The 17915-nt window shown below is 41.4% G+C and overlaps 1 protein-coding gene across 2 annotated transcripts in view; it reads left to right on the forward strand.

Moving 5' to 3' along the window:
* Positions 1–231: 231 nt before the first annotated feature.
* ZBTB37 (zinc finger and BTB domain containing 37) overlaps positions 232–17915 on the forward strand; it is a 28537-nt gene continuing 10853 nt past the window's right edge. The window contains exons 1-4 of one of the 2 annotated variants that reach the window (XM_006887701.1): positions 232–282; positions 790–986; positions 1945–2904; positions 5211–5310. In XM_006887701.1, the coding sequence (XP_006887763.1) occupies positions 1982–2904; positions 5211–5310 (1023 nt within the window). In that variant the 5' untranslated portion in view covers positions 232–282; positions 790–986; positions 1945–1981. The remainder of the gene's footprint in view (positions 283–789; positions 987–1944; positions 2905–5210; positions 5311–17915) is intronic. The other variant, XM_006887700.1, reaches the window with a different exon arrangement.

The following is a 17915-nucleotide window of genomic DNA, read 5'->3' on the forward strand; positions in this document are numbered from 1 at the left end:
ATTCCCTTAGCCCCGCCTCGTTCCGCTTTTGTGGGCGGGGACACGAGTCCCCACGTGACGCAAGACTCTCGCCCTTCCCTCGATGAGGGTGGAAGAGGAGAAGGGGAGGGGGCGCGAGGGAGGGAAAGCACTGCCGAGGGGGGGGGCGGGAGGGGGGGGGAAGAGGGCGGTGTAAGGGTGAGTGATTTCCTTCCGGCACGTCGCCCGCTCCGGGGAAGGGGGTGGGGGTTTCACTTCCGGGACGGTGTTTCGGCCCATTCCGGCCCATTTCCACTCCCGGAGGTAGGTGCTGCTCCTTGACTGGGCTCGGGCCTCGCACCCCGGTCCTGTTGCCCTGCAGTGGGACCAGCTCCCCGCGTTTAGGCTGTAGTCCGCTCCACGGGCGCGCAGCCACTTCCCTTCACCTACTTAAAGCACAGGGAGACCTTCCACATTTTTGGCCCCTGGCCGGGCTGAACTGCTGGACCCGCCCCCTTACGGGGCCCCTCCCTCAGGACCAGGGGTTGGGCGGCCCCCTGTCCTACCGCAGCCGGGACACACCCAGATACACACACCCACCTCCGGGCCAGTTCCTCGCCGGCGTCTGCCTACCGCCTGGACCCGGTCCCGGGGCGCCGCCCCCTTCCCGGTCCATTACGCTTACCTGAGCCCTGGCTGCCTTGCCCGACACCTTGCTCCTTGGTGTTCCTTGGTGACATTTCGTCCCTCTCACGCTTCCCAACGCAGGCAAAAGACGTTCAAGTATCAGAGTAGCCGACCCCATGCGGTTCCCGATTCTGCCTTTTTCAGCTCTCACCCCTCCAGTGCCGATGGTAGCGAAAGACTTTACTCCAGGGGATTCGTCCTCACTGGGGAAATGCCGGAAAGAACAAACAAAAAGGCGCTGGTGTAGGCTCCAAAATACACATCTGAAATCATGATGACTTCGACTGAGGCTCTTATTGGATTAAAAAGTTTCAAAACAAACAAAAACGCTTTGGAAAAAGGTCAGATTGGCCAAAGTTGGTGTATAAACTTTCCTGTTTATTGATATATATGTTGTAAATACTGGGCAAAATAACTAATGCTTGCTAGCATAAGCTCTTAAGATTATAGGTTTACAGATACATGGACACACGTGGCTCTCAAATCACTGTCTTACACCTGGGATTGACGCAAAGTGTAGTCTCAAGACTGAGTTACAGGCTTAGTTTTTCTTTCAGTTTTTTCGTATTTGGTTAATAAATGCGCTATAATTATTATAACATCTGGGAACTGAATTTCAGAGTCAAAATGCCACCTTAAACTTGCCCTATTTTAATTTGCGCAGAGGCAGGTTTACCTTTCTGAGAGAAAAGTGAATTTCAAGTATTCTTTGTGCTTTTTACATCCTGACACAGCGGTAGTACCTTTCTTAGTATAGAGTTTGCATCAGAACTGAGAATCCTTTATGTAAGGGCTTTAACTCATGCTTTGAAATATTAGTTCATGTTATAGTGGGGTATTAGTTTCTTTATACATGAAGTATATAGTAAGAAGTCTAATTAGCCAGTGTGTAATTGTTTTTATCCAGAAAGCTTTGTTTCCTCCTCTCTAGAAAAGATTTTTATATTGAGTCTGCATATACTGTATGATTAATGCTTTTTTAAAAAGTCTTGTATTTCCCCCCCCCATTCTGTTGAATTTCTCTTTCGATCTGGTATGATTGAAGAATGAAGAAAGTATAGTCAGCTGCTAAGTCTGAATTTTTAGAATCTTGCAGTTGCTTTTTTGTGTGTTAGCTCAGTTTACATTAAAACTTTGACTTTAGAAAGTCCCAAAACCTGTTACCTCCTCTATTTCCACACTCTTTACTTGTATATTTTTAAGTTTTATGAGATATTTTTAATATTGCCACATTGGAATTGGGAAATGTCAGGGGAATAAAATTAAAGTTACTAATGAGAATGTGGTTTCCTCTTTCAGCAGGGTTGAATGCCTCCCTGCACCCTCAGCCAAGAACATGGAGAAAGGTGGGAACATACAACTGGAAATCCCTGACTTCAGCAATTCTGTACTGAGCCATCTAAACCAGCTGCGAATGCAGGGCCGCCTCTGTGATATTGTGGTCAATGTGCAAGGACAAGCTTTTCGGGCTCACAAAGTCGTCCTGGCTGCCAGTTCTCCCTATTTCCGGGATCACATGTCTTTGAATGAGATGAGTACTGTCTCCATTTCTGTCATCAAGAACCCTACTGTTTTTGAACAGCTCCTTTCTTTCTGTTATACAGGACGGATATGTCTACAACTGGCAGATATCATCAGCTACTTGACAGCTGCCAGTTTTCTGCAGATGCAGCATATTATAGACAAATGTACACAGATCCTGGAGGGCATTCATTTCAAAATTAATGTGGCCGAGGTTGAAGCTGAATTAAGTCAAACAAGGACAAAGCATCAAGAGAGACCTCCAGAGTCTCACAGGGTTACACCAAATCTAAACCGCTCCCTTAGCCCAAGGCATAATGCTCCAAAGGGAAACCGTCGAAGTCAGGTTAGTGCTGTGTTGGACATCAGGGAGCTAAGTCCCCCTGAGGAGTCTACTAGTCCTCAGATAATTGAACAGAGTTCTGATGTAGAGAGCCGAGAGCCCATTCTTCGGATCAACAGAGCAGGACAGTGGTATGTGGAGACAGGAGTAGCAGACCGGGGGACCCGGAGTGATGATGAAGTTAGGGTTCTTGGAGCAGTCCATATCAAAACGGAGAATCTGGAGGAGTGGCTTGGGCCTGAGAATCAGCCTTCTGGAGAAGATGGGAGTAGTGCAGAGGAGGTCACAGCCATGGTGATTGACACCACAGGCCATGGTTCTGTAGGACAGGAGAATTACACTTTAGGGTCCTCAGGAGCTAAGATGGCTCGGCCAACTAGCAGTGAAATTGACAGGTAAGAGATTTTGTGTATGTGTGTGTGGTTCCTTTAATGGATATTGTGCAAACATCACAGAAGTGAGCCCTCTGTTTTACAGAGAGCATCTCCTCTACTTGATGATGTTAGCCAAATAAACTGCTATGGGGGAAACTGGAGGTGTGCCAAAACACTTGCATTCTTATTTTTTTAAAGCAGGAAGCTCCTAGTCCTGAAGTATTCTCAATGTTGTGAGAACTATAATAAAGTTAGACACTTCATGAATCAGACTAGCATCTGCAGCCACACTAGGATCAGTAATTGTCAGGGCTTCCTCGGAATTCCAGGCAGGGAGCTGATCATCAGGGGAACCTGGCAGCAACATTGCCCTTCCTTGGTATGTTATTACACAGGTAGGTGGACTTGGGAAATTTAATTTTCCTTTACAGCTCTATTTACTTTTCTTTGTCTCTGCATACTAAACTGGAGAAAATAATGGTACCAGCAGTGATCTTTTTTTAAGTTAATAGGAGCACAGTAATTCCTAAAAATCATTTGGGATGTTTTAATTCTTTTTTTTTTTTTTTAGTTGCCATTTTATCATATTCTCCCTGTTTTCTTTCATTGATGACTGCTGTCACCTCAGACTTGAAAGTACTGGCAAGGAATTAGGCTGCCAACCCAAAGGCACATAGTTAAAATACACCAACTGTTCTGCGGGAGAAAGGTAGACATTCTCCTACTGTATGGTTTACAGTGTCTTAAAACCTGCTTGAGGGTCAGCTATGAGTTGTTTCTGAATTGATGGCATATAGCAATAGCACTATGCCCGTAGACCTCTGCTCACATAGTTTGTAGGAAGTTATGCTGCTAACCCAAAGGTCAAGCCTCTATTTTGTGGTTCCAGTCCACCAGCAGTTCTGCAGGAGAAAGGTGGGCAGTCTTCTCCATGTGATTTACAGCCTCTGAAAACCAGTTAGAGTATAACTATGAGTTCATTTCAACTCAACAGCATTGAGCTTTCTTTAATAATCGCTACTGCCATATTTTCCTATTCCAGTATTCTCTTACAGAAATGCCTTGAAGGTTTACTTTTCTCTTATTCTACATTATGGGTAGTAGAGCATTTAAGATAGTCTAGATTTAAAAAAAATTAAAAAAAAAGATAGTCTAGATTTGTATATTTTCTTTTTTATCAGTTTTATAGCTAAAATACTCTCAAACAATAGTTCTGATGCTATAAGAACTATGTCAGAAGTAGTACCAGTTTAAATATATCTTTACATTTTTAATCTCCACAATCTGTATCATCTGTTGGAAATACATAATAGATTTTCATGGGAAGTGAGGGAAGGAACAACCGAAAACTTTGAGTTTTTTTATACAGAATTGTAGACTCAATGTTAATTTGTTGTTAAGTGCCGTTGAGGCATAGGTGACTCATAGCGACCCTATGAATGAAAGACCTGAACACTTGTATAACTTTCATCATTTCTCCAAGTTCATCGAGTTTCCAGAGGCAAGCTATTTCAGAAGTGGATGCCACTCCTGCTTCCAACCTTGTTTTAATTGGGGAGCTCCACCAAACACTCTCCACCATTGGTAGCCATTCTCACATTGACACATCAGTGTCACAGTGTTTAGCATCACAGCAACCATGAGTTATCTCTCTACAGCAAATGGACAAACCAGTGCTATAACACTTAGAAGAATGTTTGGCCAAAAACAATTAAAACCAGGCCTGAGGGCTGCAGATTAAAATCACCCACCTTTGGCTTGGTAACATTACTTTTATATCCACTAGGCCAACAGAGCTCTCCTCGTAGTCGTCGTCGTCGTTGTTGTTGTTGTTGTTAAGTGCCATCAACAGCAATGTTAATTTACATCCCTGTTTTTTGTTTGTGTTCTACTATTGTGTAAGGGTTGTTGTTTGTTGCCATTGAGTCAATGTACAATAGAACTGCTCCTAGGGTTTTTAAGGCTAAATATCTTTTAAGGACCTTTTGAAAGGAGATTACCTTGAAGGTACCTCAATATGGGTTAAAACTTGTACTTAACCTGTTGTACCACCCAGGTATTCTTATGTAAAGATAGAGGTTATAATTGAGCCTCATCTTCACCAGCCCATATGGTCTATTTGTTAAGTAATTTTTTATTTCTTGAGTGTAGCAAACCTTTTTAGTAGACATCTTATTTCAAATCTGATCTGACTATGTGGAATTATTTCTCCATTCCCTGGCTGTTCAATTTGTTCCTCCTTCGTTAGCCTCTCAAGAGGGAAATTGACACCATTTTTAAATTATTTGACACTACTTTTAGTCCTCTTTATGTTCCTCTTCCAACAGATTTAGCCCCTCTGGCAGTGTTGTTCCCTTGATGGAGAGACACAGAGCCAGAAGTGAATCTCCTGGGAGAATGGATGAACCTAAGCAGCCTAGCTCCCAGGTAGGTTGTCATGAATTTAGGAGGTATGCTTGGAGAAATTCTGTATATGAGCAAGCTATAAGAATGAGAAAGGAAAAATGTAGGAGAGGTGGCAGTAGGTCTGTTAAATGGTTAAACTTTTTTCTTACTTGTAAACATGCAGGATATATTTATTTCTTGTCAAAAGAATTTGGGGAATAGAGAACGATATCACAGTTGTGGAACTCTATCATGATTGTAGACAACAATCTAAAGTGTTAATAGTAATAACAAAATAACTGAAAACAAATGGCTTATGCATATTTGTTTGTATTTTGTACTTTGTATATTTATTATTTTCTTCCTAAATCTTTCACTAAATGAAATATTTTAGGAGTGATAGATTCTATTTCTTTTGCTTTCTCAACACCTAATCAGAGTAGTTGTCTGGGTTTCGTTTGTTTTCATGAATATTGACAATTTATTTTAAAAGAAATATGAACTCGCAAAACAGCATAAATTGTAAAAATGTTTGCCTGTAAAAAGGAATTACTAATGAATTTTTTATTTTAATATCTTACATAAATTAAGATTGAACATTTTCTAAATTAAAATTTATAACAACTAAAGATTGAAGAGCTAATATTCTTAGCTTCTGCTTTATACTAGTATTGTTCCATTTTCTTCTAAACCACTGGATTTTTATTATGTATAAGGTATAGTAATACTATTTACTTGTATATTACGCAGCTTAGGGAGGGTACGAGAAAATAAATTGTGGCTATTCTGAGTATTTTTTTTTAGTAAGGTGCTAGAGAAAATGTTAGTTTAGAGAAAAAAAAGAACTTGTAAAATTAAGACCCTTTTGCTGTTTTCCATCAAATCAATGCTAGCAACAACTCATTGCTATCAGAACCAACTCATAGCTGACCTTCTGTTTGGTGAAAATGTTATTAGGTGCTATCAGGTCAACCACAACTTATAGCAACCCTATTAACAACTGGATGTTGTTCCTGGTTTGGCCGGCTCCTCCCAGCTCTTGGGAAGCTCTCCTTGCCAGAAGGTAGGAGCGTGGTGGTGGGAGTGCAGGAACCGTAGCAAGCTTTTGGAGTCGACTGCTTTTCGGGGAATGTGTTTGATGTGCAGGTTTGCTCTGTCCCTGGAGTGAGGCTATCTAGCCTGGGCCTAGGGTTTGAACCAGGAGGCGGCCTTAAGCCCAAGGCAGCTGGGAAGTAGTGGCCATGTTGTTCCTGGTTTGGCCGGCTCCTCCCAGCTCTTGGGAAGCTCTCCTTGCCAGAAGGCAGGAGCGTGGTGGTGGGAGTTCAGGAATCGTAGCAAGCTTTTGGAGTCAACTGCTTTTCCGGGAATGTGTTTGAAGTGCAGGTTTGCTCTGTCCCTGGAGTGAGGCTAGCCAGCCTGGGCCTAGGGTTTGAACCAGGAGGCAGCCTTAAGCCCAAAGGGCCCAGATTGTCTTCCTGTCAAACATTCTTCTAGGTGGTATAGCACTGGTCTGTGTGTTGCTGTACAGAGGTAACTCGTGGTTGCTGTGATGCTGAAGCCTGTGACAGTGATGTTCCAATCGTGGTAATGGGCACCCATGGTGGACAGTGTTGGCTGGAGCTTCCTGACTAAAGCAAGCCTGGAAGCAGGAGTGGCATCCACTTCCAAAATGGCTTGCCTCCGGAAACTCTATGTGCTCAGGCTGTTCGTTCATAGGGTCGCTATGAGTCATCTACGACTCGACGGCATTAAACAACAACAACACAACATTAATAACTGACTAGAACCTTGGCATCTTTTGCACCATCCTCATTATCTCCAGCATACTCGAGCCCACTGTCCCTGCATCGGTCCTTCTCAGTGAAAATAACAGTTGTGCAAATAGTAGTAATGAGACAGATTGTAACAACTTACTGAAATGATAATGTACGTTGCAAACAAAATATACTAAACATATCTCTAAGACTGTGTAGATTTTAGTAACAGTACCAAGGTAATTAAAAATACAAACTACTTGAGTTGATTCTTATTCATGGTGACCCCATGTGTAGAGTAAAACTATACACACTGGATTTTCAGTACTGTAGCCTTTCAGAAGCAGATCACCAGACTTGTTTTTTTTTCTTCTTTTTTAAATTTTAGTTTTTATTGAAATTTTAACAAAAGTTTACAGAAAACTTGGATTTCCATTCATTCATTGTTGCACATTTTCCTCCCTACCCTCCTCCAATTTGCTTTTCTCTTTAAAAAGATTCTTTAAAGGGAGCTCTGGTGGCCTAGTGGTAAGAAGCTGCACTGCAATCCCAGAGGTATGCAGTTCGAATTCACCAGATGCTTTGCTGGAGAAGGAGGGGCAGTCTCCTCCTGTACCAGTCAGATCTGATTTGATAGTATACGCACAAAAAATAATAAAATTAAAAAATAAATAAATAAAGATTCCTTCATTATTGCACAATTTTCTCTCTCCCTCTGCCCCCAAGTCAACTTTGCTATGCACCTCTTTTTCTGTACTGTTGTCATGCAAATAATACCTAATCGTATATTGCTTTTAAACAGTTCTTTCCCTCATCTGTTTCTCATTATTTATCCTCTCTCTTCCTAATTTACCCCCAACTCCCAGGTCAGTCCTGTTTTATAATAGTAATGTAATATTTGTCCTTTTGTGACTGAGATATTTCACTCAGCACAATGTCCTCCAAAGTAGAGGGACATCATGCTGGGCAGAGTGGAGGGACAGCGCAGGAGGGGAAGACCCTCTATGAAGTGGATTGATTCAGTGACTGGGTTAATCGGGATAGGTGTGTCGGAGGCAGTGAGATTGCCACAGGATAGAGCAGGGTTTAGGGCTGTTGTACATAGGGTCGCTATGAATCGCAAGCAACTCGACGGCACATAACAACAACAACATCATAATGTCCTCCAGGGTCATCCATTTTGTATAGTATGAGTTCCTTGTTTTTCCAGACCTTTCTTTTAAGACATCTTGGAGTAGGTTTAAACTGCTATCTTTTCAATTCAGCATTTAGCTGTTTACATCACTCATGTAATCTGTTAGAAGAATGCTGTTTTGTGCCATTGAGTCAATTCCGTACATAGTGACCTTATCTGACAAAAGAACTTCCCATAGTTGACTAAGATCTAATGTTTTTAGGGACAGATCTAAAGATCTTTTTCTCCCATGTTGAGGCTACTAAATTTAAATAGCCAATCTTCTGATTAGCAACTGAATTTGCCTTAAAACAAGTGCTAAAAACTGCCATCCTAAAAGAACAGTTACCTGGCTTTTTGAGAAAATATAGGCTATTACTAAATAGGAACTACTTGTTATTAGGTGCCATTGAGTATGACTCACAGAGACCCTATGAACAAAAGATCTGAAACTGCTTCTGTCCTGCGCCATCATCACACTTCCTTACACACAAGAGCCCATTGCAGCAGTCAACCTTGTCAGTCCACCTGGTTGAGAGTCTTCCTCTCCTTCACCAACCCTCCACCCTTCCAACATCATGACCCCCTCCAAGGATTATCACCTCCTAGCAATATGTCCAAAGTATGTGAGGCAAAGCCTCATCATTCTTGCCTCCAAAGAGCACTCCAGCTGTACCCTCTCCAAGACATATCTGTTTGTTGTCTTGGCTGTCCATGGAATGTTCAGTGCTCTTCTCCAGAACTACAGCTCAAAGGCATCAATTCTTTTTCTGTTATCCTTATTCATTGTCCTGGTCTCAGATGCATAGCTAGTAATTGGAAAAACCATGGCCTGAATCAGACGCATCTTAGTCCTCAAACAGATGTAACTACTCCTCAGTAATTTGGAAGGTTCCTAACTACAGATTTCCCCAATGCAGTGCGTTGTCTGATTTCCTAACTGCTCTTATCAAGGGTGTTAATTTTGGTTCATCTAAGCAAGATGAAATTTTTGACAGTTTCAATCTCATCTCCATCCATCATGACACTGCCTATTGGTCCAGTGGTAAAAATCTTTGTTTTCTTGATGTTGAGATGCAGTCCATATATATTCCTTGATCTTCTGCAACAGGTGCTTCACATACTCCTCACTTTCAGCAGATAAGGTTGTGTCATTTGCATAACTCAGGTTATTGATGAGTCTTCCTCCAATCCTGATACCACATTCTTCTTCATAGAGACCAGCTTCTCAGATAATTTGCTCGGGATATAGATTGAACAGGTATGGAGATAAAATACATTCCTTTAATAAAAGGAATGCACTCCTTTCCCCATTTCAAACCTTTCAGTGCTCCCTTGCTTTGTTTGCACAATAGCTTCCTCCTCCAGGTACAGGTTCCTCATGAGCACAATCAAGTGCTCTGGGATTCCCATTCTTCTCAATGTCAGCCACAACTTGTCATGATCCACACAAACACCTTTGCATAGTTAATAAAGCACAAATAGACATTCTTCTGATATTCCTTACTTTCAGCCAGGATCCAGCTGACATCAGTAATGATATCCCTGGAGCCACAGCCTCTTCTATTTTTAAAAGAATGTTAATGAGCACGGTAATAGCAACAGTGGCACAATGGTTAAACACTTAGCTCCTGAGAGGTAGTGATAGGAACACATCCTGCAGCTCCACAGGTAAAGAGATCTGATGAGCTACTCTTTTAAGGACTTCATGTGGAGCTGTTTTACTCTGTGCTTTAGGATTGTTGTGAGCAGTAATTGTCTTGACATCATACAGCAGTGAATTTTTTAGGGATGAGTAAATGTTACTATGTATAAAAGTTTTAACGTCTGTTCACTACTTACTTTTCCTTTCTACAAAATGCTAAAATAAGACATTAACTCATAGTAAGAAAGAATTTTGTTATACTTTGACATAATATTACCACTTTACTTAAAAACATTCTTTTTTTCCCTCTTCTACCATATGCAAGTTAATATTCTTGGCTTGATCTTCCTAGTACTTCATAATATTTCTAGCTAAACTTACCACGTCTCATTAGCATTAACCATCTGCCCTAAACAGCCCAATGTTTTTTGTGTCAGAAGCACAGCCAACTTAACTTACTTACCTTTGCACCTTGATTCTGAAATGCCCCATTATTCCTAGGTGTCTGAGTTCTACCAAAGTCCCAGTTCCATTTCTACCTGCCTAACTAGGCCAGTCCTCTTTTGATCTTTCCTCCTTAACCCAGTGTAACATTTACAGACAGTACTGTATATAATATTTTGCTAATTCTCTGCTGGCTCATGTGATTTTTTTTCTTCTAATTTCCATTCATTTCATATCTCCTGCTAGATTGAAGTCTACTTGAGAGTTCACACCATGTTTTTTAAACTTTTTATCTTTAAAATTGTCTTATCAAGTATCCAATAAGCAGGGATTAATTGTGCTACCACTGAGTAACTCTAAGGAGACTAGGGTTATTTAGTTGTTAATTATGTGCCATTAAGTCAACTATGACTCCTAATGACCCTGTGAACAACGGCTCTGAACTCTGCCCATTCTGTGCCATCCCCGCCAATTCCAGCACACTTAAGCCCATTGTTACAGAAACTGTCAGTCCATCTCATTGAAGGCCTTCCTTCCTTATACCGACCCTCCATCTTTCCAAACATGATGTCCTTCTCCAAAGACTAGTTCCTCCTCACAACATGCCCAAGTTATGTGAGACAGAGTTTCACTGTCCTTGCCTCCCAGGAGCACCCTGATTTCATTTTTCTCCCGGACAGACCTGTTTATTCCCTTGGCAGTCTATGGAGTTATTTATTAGGTACCCCATAAATAGACACTTAGAAACAGTTGCCCATGAAATGCCCAGTTTTCAATAAATTAAGGTACCAAATCAAATGATGTTGCTTTTGGTTTGGTTTGTTGGGTTTTTTTTTTAAGTTTCTTCACTTCTTTCCATCTGATTAATATTTGTGTTAATGGAAAGTTTTTAAGTTCATGCCGAGGATCTAAACTGGTATGTGTTATAGAAATCATCCATTTACATAATAATTTATTAAGAAATAGGGGAGCTCCAGTGGCCTAGTGGCAAGAAGCTGCACTGCAATCCCAGAGAGATATGTGGTTCGAATTCACCAGATGCTCTGCCGGAGAAGGAGGGGCCATCTCCTCCTGTACCAATCAGATCCAATTTGATGGAACACACACAGAGAAAATAATAAAATAAAAAAAAAAGAAATAGTTATTGAACTAACACCTTCTACTTACCAGAATCTGGTGAGTATGTAAATGTTCAGCAGTGTGGGTTGATCCTATGTTTATAGGGCTTACTCTCTAATAGCTCCCTCTGGGAGGTAGCTCTGATGGCCTACTGGTGAGAAGCTGTGTTGCAATCCCGAAGACACGGTTTGTATCCATCCACCACCTGCTCCTTAGGAGAAAGTGGGACAGTCTCCTGCTGTGCAATTATACTGCCTCTGAAAACCCACTGGACGGTCAGTTATGGGTTAGGTCTGTCACAGTGGTACATAACAAACAACATTCATTGTGCCGTTGCCTTTTTTTCTGTTCAAATCTGGTTTCTCAGCAATAGTGATTGATAATGATCACTAATTCTTTAATTAACTAATTCTTTTAATTAACTAATTCTTGTGATACATTACAGTACCTCAGGATCTTAAAATTTTCTTTTTTCTAACAGTGAATATGACACACACTCATTGCCATTAAGTCAGAACCAACTCATAGCTGATTCTCCCTTGTGTTTCTGCAGCTGTAAATTGCACAGGAGGTGATTGAGCTGTCTTGCTCCTAACAGCACTGCCAGTGGATTTGAATCACCAGAGAGGCATGGCCTTTAGGTCAGCAGTGCAACCCCTTATAGACTAAGCCATCAGAGCTCCCTGAATGTGACATTATTCTTCAATTTTTCATTGCTAGCATGTTGTCATTATGTGCCATCAAATCACTTGCGACTCATAGTGACCCTATGTACAAGAGCCCTAAACCTTGCTCTGTCCTGTGTCAACCTCACTGTCTCTGACATACCTACTCCCATCTACAATCCAACTATAATCACTGAATCAATCCATCTCATCAAGGGGCTTCCTCTCTTGCACTGTCCCTCCACACTTGCAAACATGATGTCACTCTCCAAGGACTGATCCTTCCTTGCAGCATGTCCAAAGTATTTCAGACGGAGCTTCAGAATCCTTGCCTCCACAGAGCAGCCTGGTTTCACCCTCTCCAGGATGAACCAGTTTGTTCTCCTAGCAGTTCATGATATATTCAACACTCTTCTCCAGCACCACAACTCAAAGACATCAATTCTCTTTCTGTCATCCCTAGTCACTGTCCAGCTCTCTGACACATAGCACATAATTGTGAAGACTATGGCCTGGATCAGGTACACCTTAGTCTCTAGCCTGATGTCATTGCTCTTCAGTATTCTTGAGAGGTCCCCGACAGCTGACTTTCCCAATGCAATTCGTCTCTTGATTACCTGGGGCTGGTACCAAGAGTGTTGACAGTGGAGCTAAGCAAACTAAAACTGTTAACTGTCTTAGTCTCTTCAACATCCGTACTGATGCTGCCGGTTGGCCCAGTGCTGAGAATCTTTGTTTCTTGATGTTGAGCTTCAATCCATATTAAAGGCTACAGTCCTTGACCTTGTGCAGCAAGCGCTTCAGGTCATCCTCAGTTTCAGCAAGTAGGGTTATTTTAGCTAGCAGGATTTTGTCATCTGCATTGTGCAGACTGTTGATAAATCTTCCTCCAATCCTGATGTCACATTACTCCTTGTACAGCCCAGCGTCCCAGATGATCTGTTCTGCATACAGATTGAAAAGGTATAGAGACAGAATACAGCCTTTGCAGAAACCTTTCCTCTGTTCTGACAACTGCCTTTTGGTTCAAGTATTGTTGTTGTTGTTGTTGGTTTCGCAAAAGCACAGTCAAATGTTCTGGGATTCCTATTCTTCTCAGAGTCAGCCACAATTTGTTTTAATCCACACAGTCAAAAGCCTGTGCATAGTCAATGAAGCACAGACAGAAATTCCTCTGGTACTCTGCTTTCTGCCAACATCTATCTAACATTAGCTATTCTAATCCTAGTAACACAGCCTCTTCTAAACCCAGCTTACACTTCAGGCAGTTCTTTGTTGACGTGTTGCTGTAGTCATTTTTGGATAATTTTCAGCAGAATCTTGCTTGCATGTGATATTAATAATATTATTCGATAATTTCTGCACTCTGTTGGGTCACCTTTCTTTGGAATGGGAACAGATACCAATCTCTTCCAGTCAGTTGGCTAGCTGGCTGTCCTCCAGATTTCTTGGCATAACTTAGTGAGCACATCCAGGGCAGCATCTGTTTGTTGAAATATGTTAGTATGCCATCAATTCCTGGGGCCTTGTTTTTTGCCAGTTACTTCAGAGCAACTTGAACTTCCTCCTTCATCACCACAGGCTCTTGTTCATACGTTGTTTCAAGAAATTCTTCTGTGTCAACCAATTCCTTCTGGAACAGTGACACTGTATACTCTTTACATCTTCTTTTAATGTTTCTTGGATCATTTAACATTATGCCCAAAGCAAATACCTTTTATAAAAAACACAAACGCCAGCTATACATACGGATTTTGTCTGATGGTATGCATAGGAATCAAATCAGTTAAATCTGAGGAAAGTGTCGCTAGAGAAGCTCAATATCAGCTGTGAAAACCAGGCCAGGTGCTGATTGTGGAACAGACCACCAACTACTCATACAAAAGTTGAAGAAAATAAAAGCAAATCCACAGGAACCAAAATTAAACCTTCAATCTATCCCACTCGAATTTCAAAACCATCTCAAGAACAAGTTTGAGGCCTTGAATACCAATGAGAGAAGACCAAATGATCTGTGGGAGGATATCAATAATATCATCCATGATGAATGAAAAAGATCATTACAAAGGCTGAAGAGGAAGAAAAGACCAAGATGGATGTCAGATGATACTCTGAATATTGCATTAGAGAGCCAAGAAGCCAAAGCTAAAGGAAGAAATCAAAGAGCTGAACAGAAAACGTTAAAGGACAGTTCAGGTTGGCAAAGATATTATAATGAAATGTGCAAAGAGTTGGAGTAAGAAAATCAAAAGGGCTGAACTCACTCAACATTTCTTAAGCTGAAGGAAATGAAAAAATTGCTAGCATAGACCATATAATTTTCTGAGTCTATATGGCAAATAATCAGTCAATTTCAGCTGCTTACTACGTTAGAACTCTTATGGACTATGAAGAGGAATGTGGCATCAGATCACATGGAGAGTAATCAATAACTTGCATTATTAGGATGACACAACCTTGCTTGTTGACAGTGAGGAGAACTTGAAACACTTGTTGCCAGAGATCAAGGAACGCTGCCTTCCTATGTATTGCATCTCAATGTCAGGAAAATAAAGATTCTTACCACGGGACCAATAGGCAACATCGTGGTGGATAGAGAAGAGATTGAAACTGTCAACAATTTCACCTTACTTGGATCCACAATTAGAAGCCTTGGTGCCAGCAGTCAGGGGATAAAGGAAACACATTGCACTCTCGAAATTATTTGGAGTAATGATGTCTGTTTGAGGACTAAGGTGTCTCTGATTCAGGCTGTGGTCTTTCCAATCACTTGCTGTGCATCTGAGAGCTGGACAATGAATAAGGATGACAGAAGAAGAATTCATACCTTTGAGCTGTGGTTCCGGAGAAGAGCACTGAACATCCCGTGCACTGCCAAAAGAATAAATACATCTTAGGGTACACCCAGAGTGCTTTTTGGAAGCAAGAATGATGAGGCTTCACCTCACATGCTTTGGGTATGATGCTAGGAGGACCTATTCCTTGGAGAGGAACAGGATGCTAGGAAGAGTGGAGGATTGGCAAAAGACAGGAAGATCCTCGACCAGGTAGATTGACATGGTGACTGCCGCAGTGGACTCTAGTGTGTGAGAAGTGTGAGGCTGGAGCAGGACGAACAGGGTTTAGATCTTTTGTTCATAGGATCGCTAGGAGTTCTCCTTGACTCAGCAACACTTGACAGCCATGATAACTACATAAGATATGTATCTTTATGTGTTCTATTTCATATTTTACAACGTTCACTTTTCCTAAGTGCGTTTTTCATATATTCTTTAGTGTTATTAGTAGTGAATGTTCATAATTGTTGTCTTAGCATTTTGAATTGTGCCACATCAGCAAATGAAAGCCCTGAGAGCTTTACTGTAGCCACATCATTAAGATTTACTCTACTTGGAAGAGTTGTATATTGAGTTCCTTCCAACATGAAAGATTACCTTCAAGCACTGTTTTAGATCTTATTTTCTGCTGTTCTTGAGTTTTTCTCTGGCCTATCTTTTAAAAGTGAATGACCAGGCCTGCTTCCTAGTCTGAGAGCTCCACTGAAATCAATCCACCATGAATGACCCTGATGGTATTTGAAATACCAGAAACATAGCTTCCAGGATCATTTAACAGACAAGCCACCACAATGCAACATACCGGCAGAGGAGTGGAAAATGTTGGCTAATGTTATTAACATGTAACATTTCTTCAATAATATTTATTAGCAACTCCTTCAGTACTCCCAGCAAATTGTTGTTATAGTTAAATACAGTCAAGTTGACCGGGACTCAAAGTGACCCTGTGAATAGTGGATCTGAATCTAGCCCTGTTCTGTGCCATCCTCATCATCTCTGACAAACTCCAGCCCATTAGTAATAGTCACTGTCTCAGTCCATCTCCTTTAGAGACTTCCTCTCCCTCACTGATCCTCAACCTCTCCATGCAGGATATCCTTTTCCAAGGAATACCCCTCCTAATAAGCCCAAAGTAAGTGAGACAAAGTTTCACTATACTTCTAAGGAGCACTTGGTTGCACTTTCTCCAAGACATACTTGTTCTTTTGACAGTTCATGGATATTTAGCACTCTTCTCCAACAGCACAACTTAAAGGCATTGGTTTTTTCTTCTGTTATTCATTGTCCAACTTTCAGATATACAACTTTCAGTAAGTAGTTTAAAAGATCATAATTTGGATCAGGTGCACTTTAGTCTTCGAAGTAACATCTTTACTCTTCACTTTGGAGAAATGTCTGACAGCAGACTTTGTGAATGCAATGTGTCTTTTCATTACCTAGTTGCTTGTGCCAAGGGTTTTGATTATGGATCCAAGCAAGATGAAGTCCTATCATGGAGGTTGTTGTTGTTGTATATTGTTGAATAGGAACAGACCCATAGCTGAACCTCCAGCAGGTTTTCAGAGGCAGTTAATCACATGAGAGGAGATTGCCCATCCTTCTCACACAGAACAGCTGGTAGATTCAAACCACATGTTTTTGGGATTGCAGCACAGGTTCTTGCCACTAAGCCACCAGAGCTCATAAGGGAAGTAGTATATTGACTTATATAATTAATATTTATTATTATATAAATTTTTAGTATCTATAGTATCTGTACATAGAGGCAGTCGGAAGAACAGAGCAGGGCAACACTGAATGGTTCAAAATTGGGAAGGGTATATGCCAGGGATGTGGCTTATCTCCATACCTTTTCAACCTGTATGCAGAGCAGATTATCCAAGAGGCTGGGCTCTATGAGGAGACGCACAGCGTTAGGATTGGTGGAAGATCTATCAACAATCAGTGTTATACAGATGACACAACCTTGCTCGCTGAAACTGAGGAGGACCTCGTGCACTTACTGCAGAGGGTCAAGGACTGCAGCCTTCAGTATGGACTGAGGCTCAATGTCAAGAAGACAAAGATTCTCACCACTGAACCAATTGGCAACATCAGGATGGATGGCGAAGAGATTGAAATTGTTCACAGCTTCAGTTTGCTCGGCTCCACAGTCAACACTCTTGGCACCAGCAGCCAGGAAATCAAAAAACGTATTGCAATGGGAAAGTCTGCTGTTAGGGACTTCTCTAAAATACTCAAGAGCAACGGTGTCTCTTTGGAGACAAAGGTGCGCCTGATACAGGCCATGGTCTTTGCAATCACTTGTTATGCATCAGAGAGCTGGACAATGACTAGGGAGGATAGAAGGAGAATTGACGCCTTTGAGCTGTGGTGCTGGAGAAGAGTATTGAATGTACCATGGACTGCCAAGAAAACAAACAGATTCATCCTAGAGAGGGTTAAACCAGGCTACTCCTTGGAGGCAAGGATTCTGGGGCTTTGCCTGACATACTTTGGACATGTTGCAAGGAGGGACAGGTCCTTGGAGAGGGACATCATGCTTGGGAGGGTGGAGGGACAGCGCAGGAGGGGAAGACCCTCTAAGAGATGGATTGATTCAGTGACTGGCATAATAGGGATGGGTCTGTCAGAGGCAATGAGATTGGCACAGGATAGAGCAGGATTTAGGGCTGTTGTACATAGGGTCGCTATGAGTCACAAATGACTCGATGGCACATAACAACAATAAACATAGTATCTGAGAAAATAGAATAGTTAAGTAAGTTGTTCAGGGTTATATAATGAATAGAATGTATGTGAACTCATTATTCCAGCACCTTAATTGCTGCACTATGTTGTTTGTTTAAAATATGTCTGATATAATTAAAGATTGAAATTGCCAACCATTTCATCTTACTTGCATCCATAATCAACACACTTGGTACGAGCAGTCAAGAAATCAAAAGATGAGTTACCCTGGTAAAATCTGTTAAGGATCTCTCCAAAGTACTAAACAGTGATAATACC

Source organism: Elephantulus edwardii, unplaced genomic scaffold, assembly GCF_000299155.1.
Source record: "Elephantulus edwardii isolate Elephantulus edwardi_28Jun2011 unplaced genomic scaffold, EleEdw1.0 scaffold00061, whole genome shotgun sequence".
Lineage (NCBI taxonomy): Eukaryota > Metazoa > Chordata > Mammalia > Macroscelidea > Macroscelididae > Elephantulus > Elephantulus edwardii.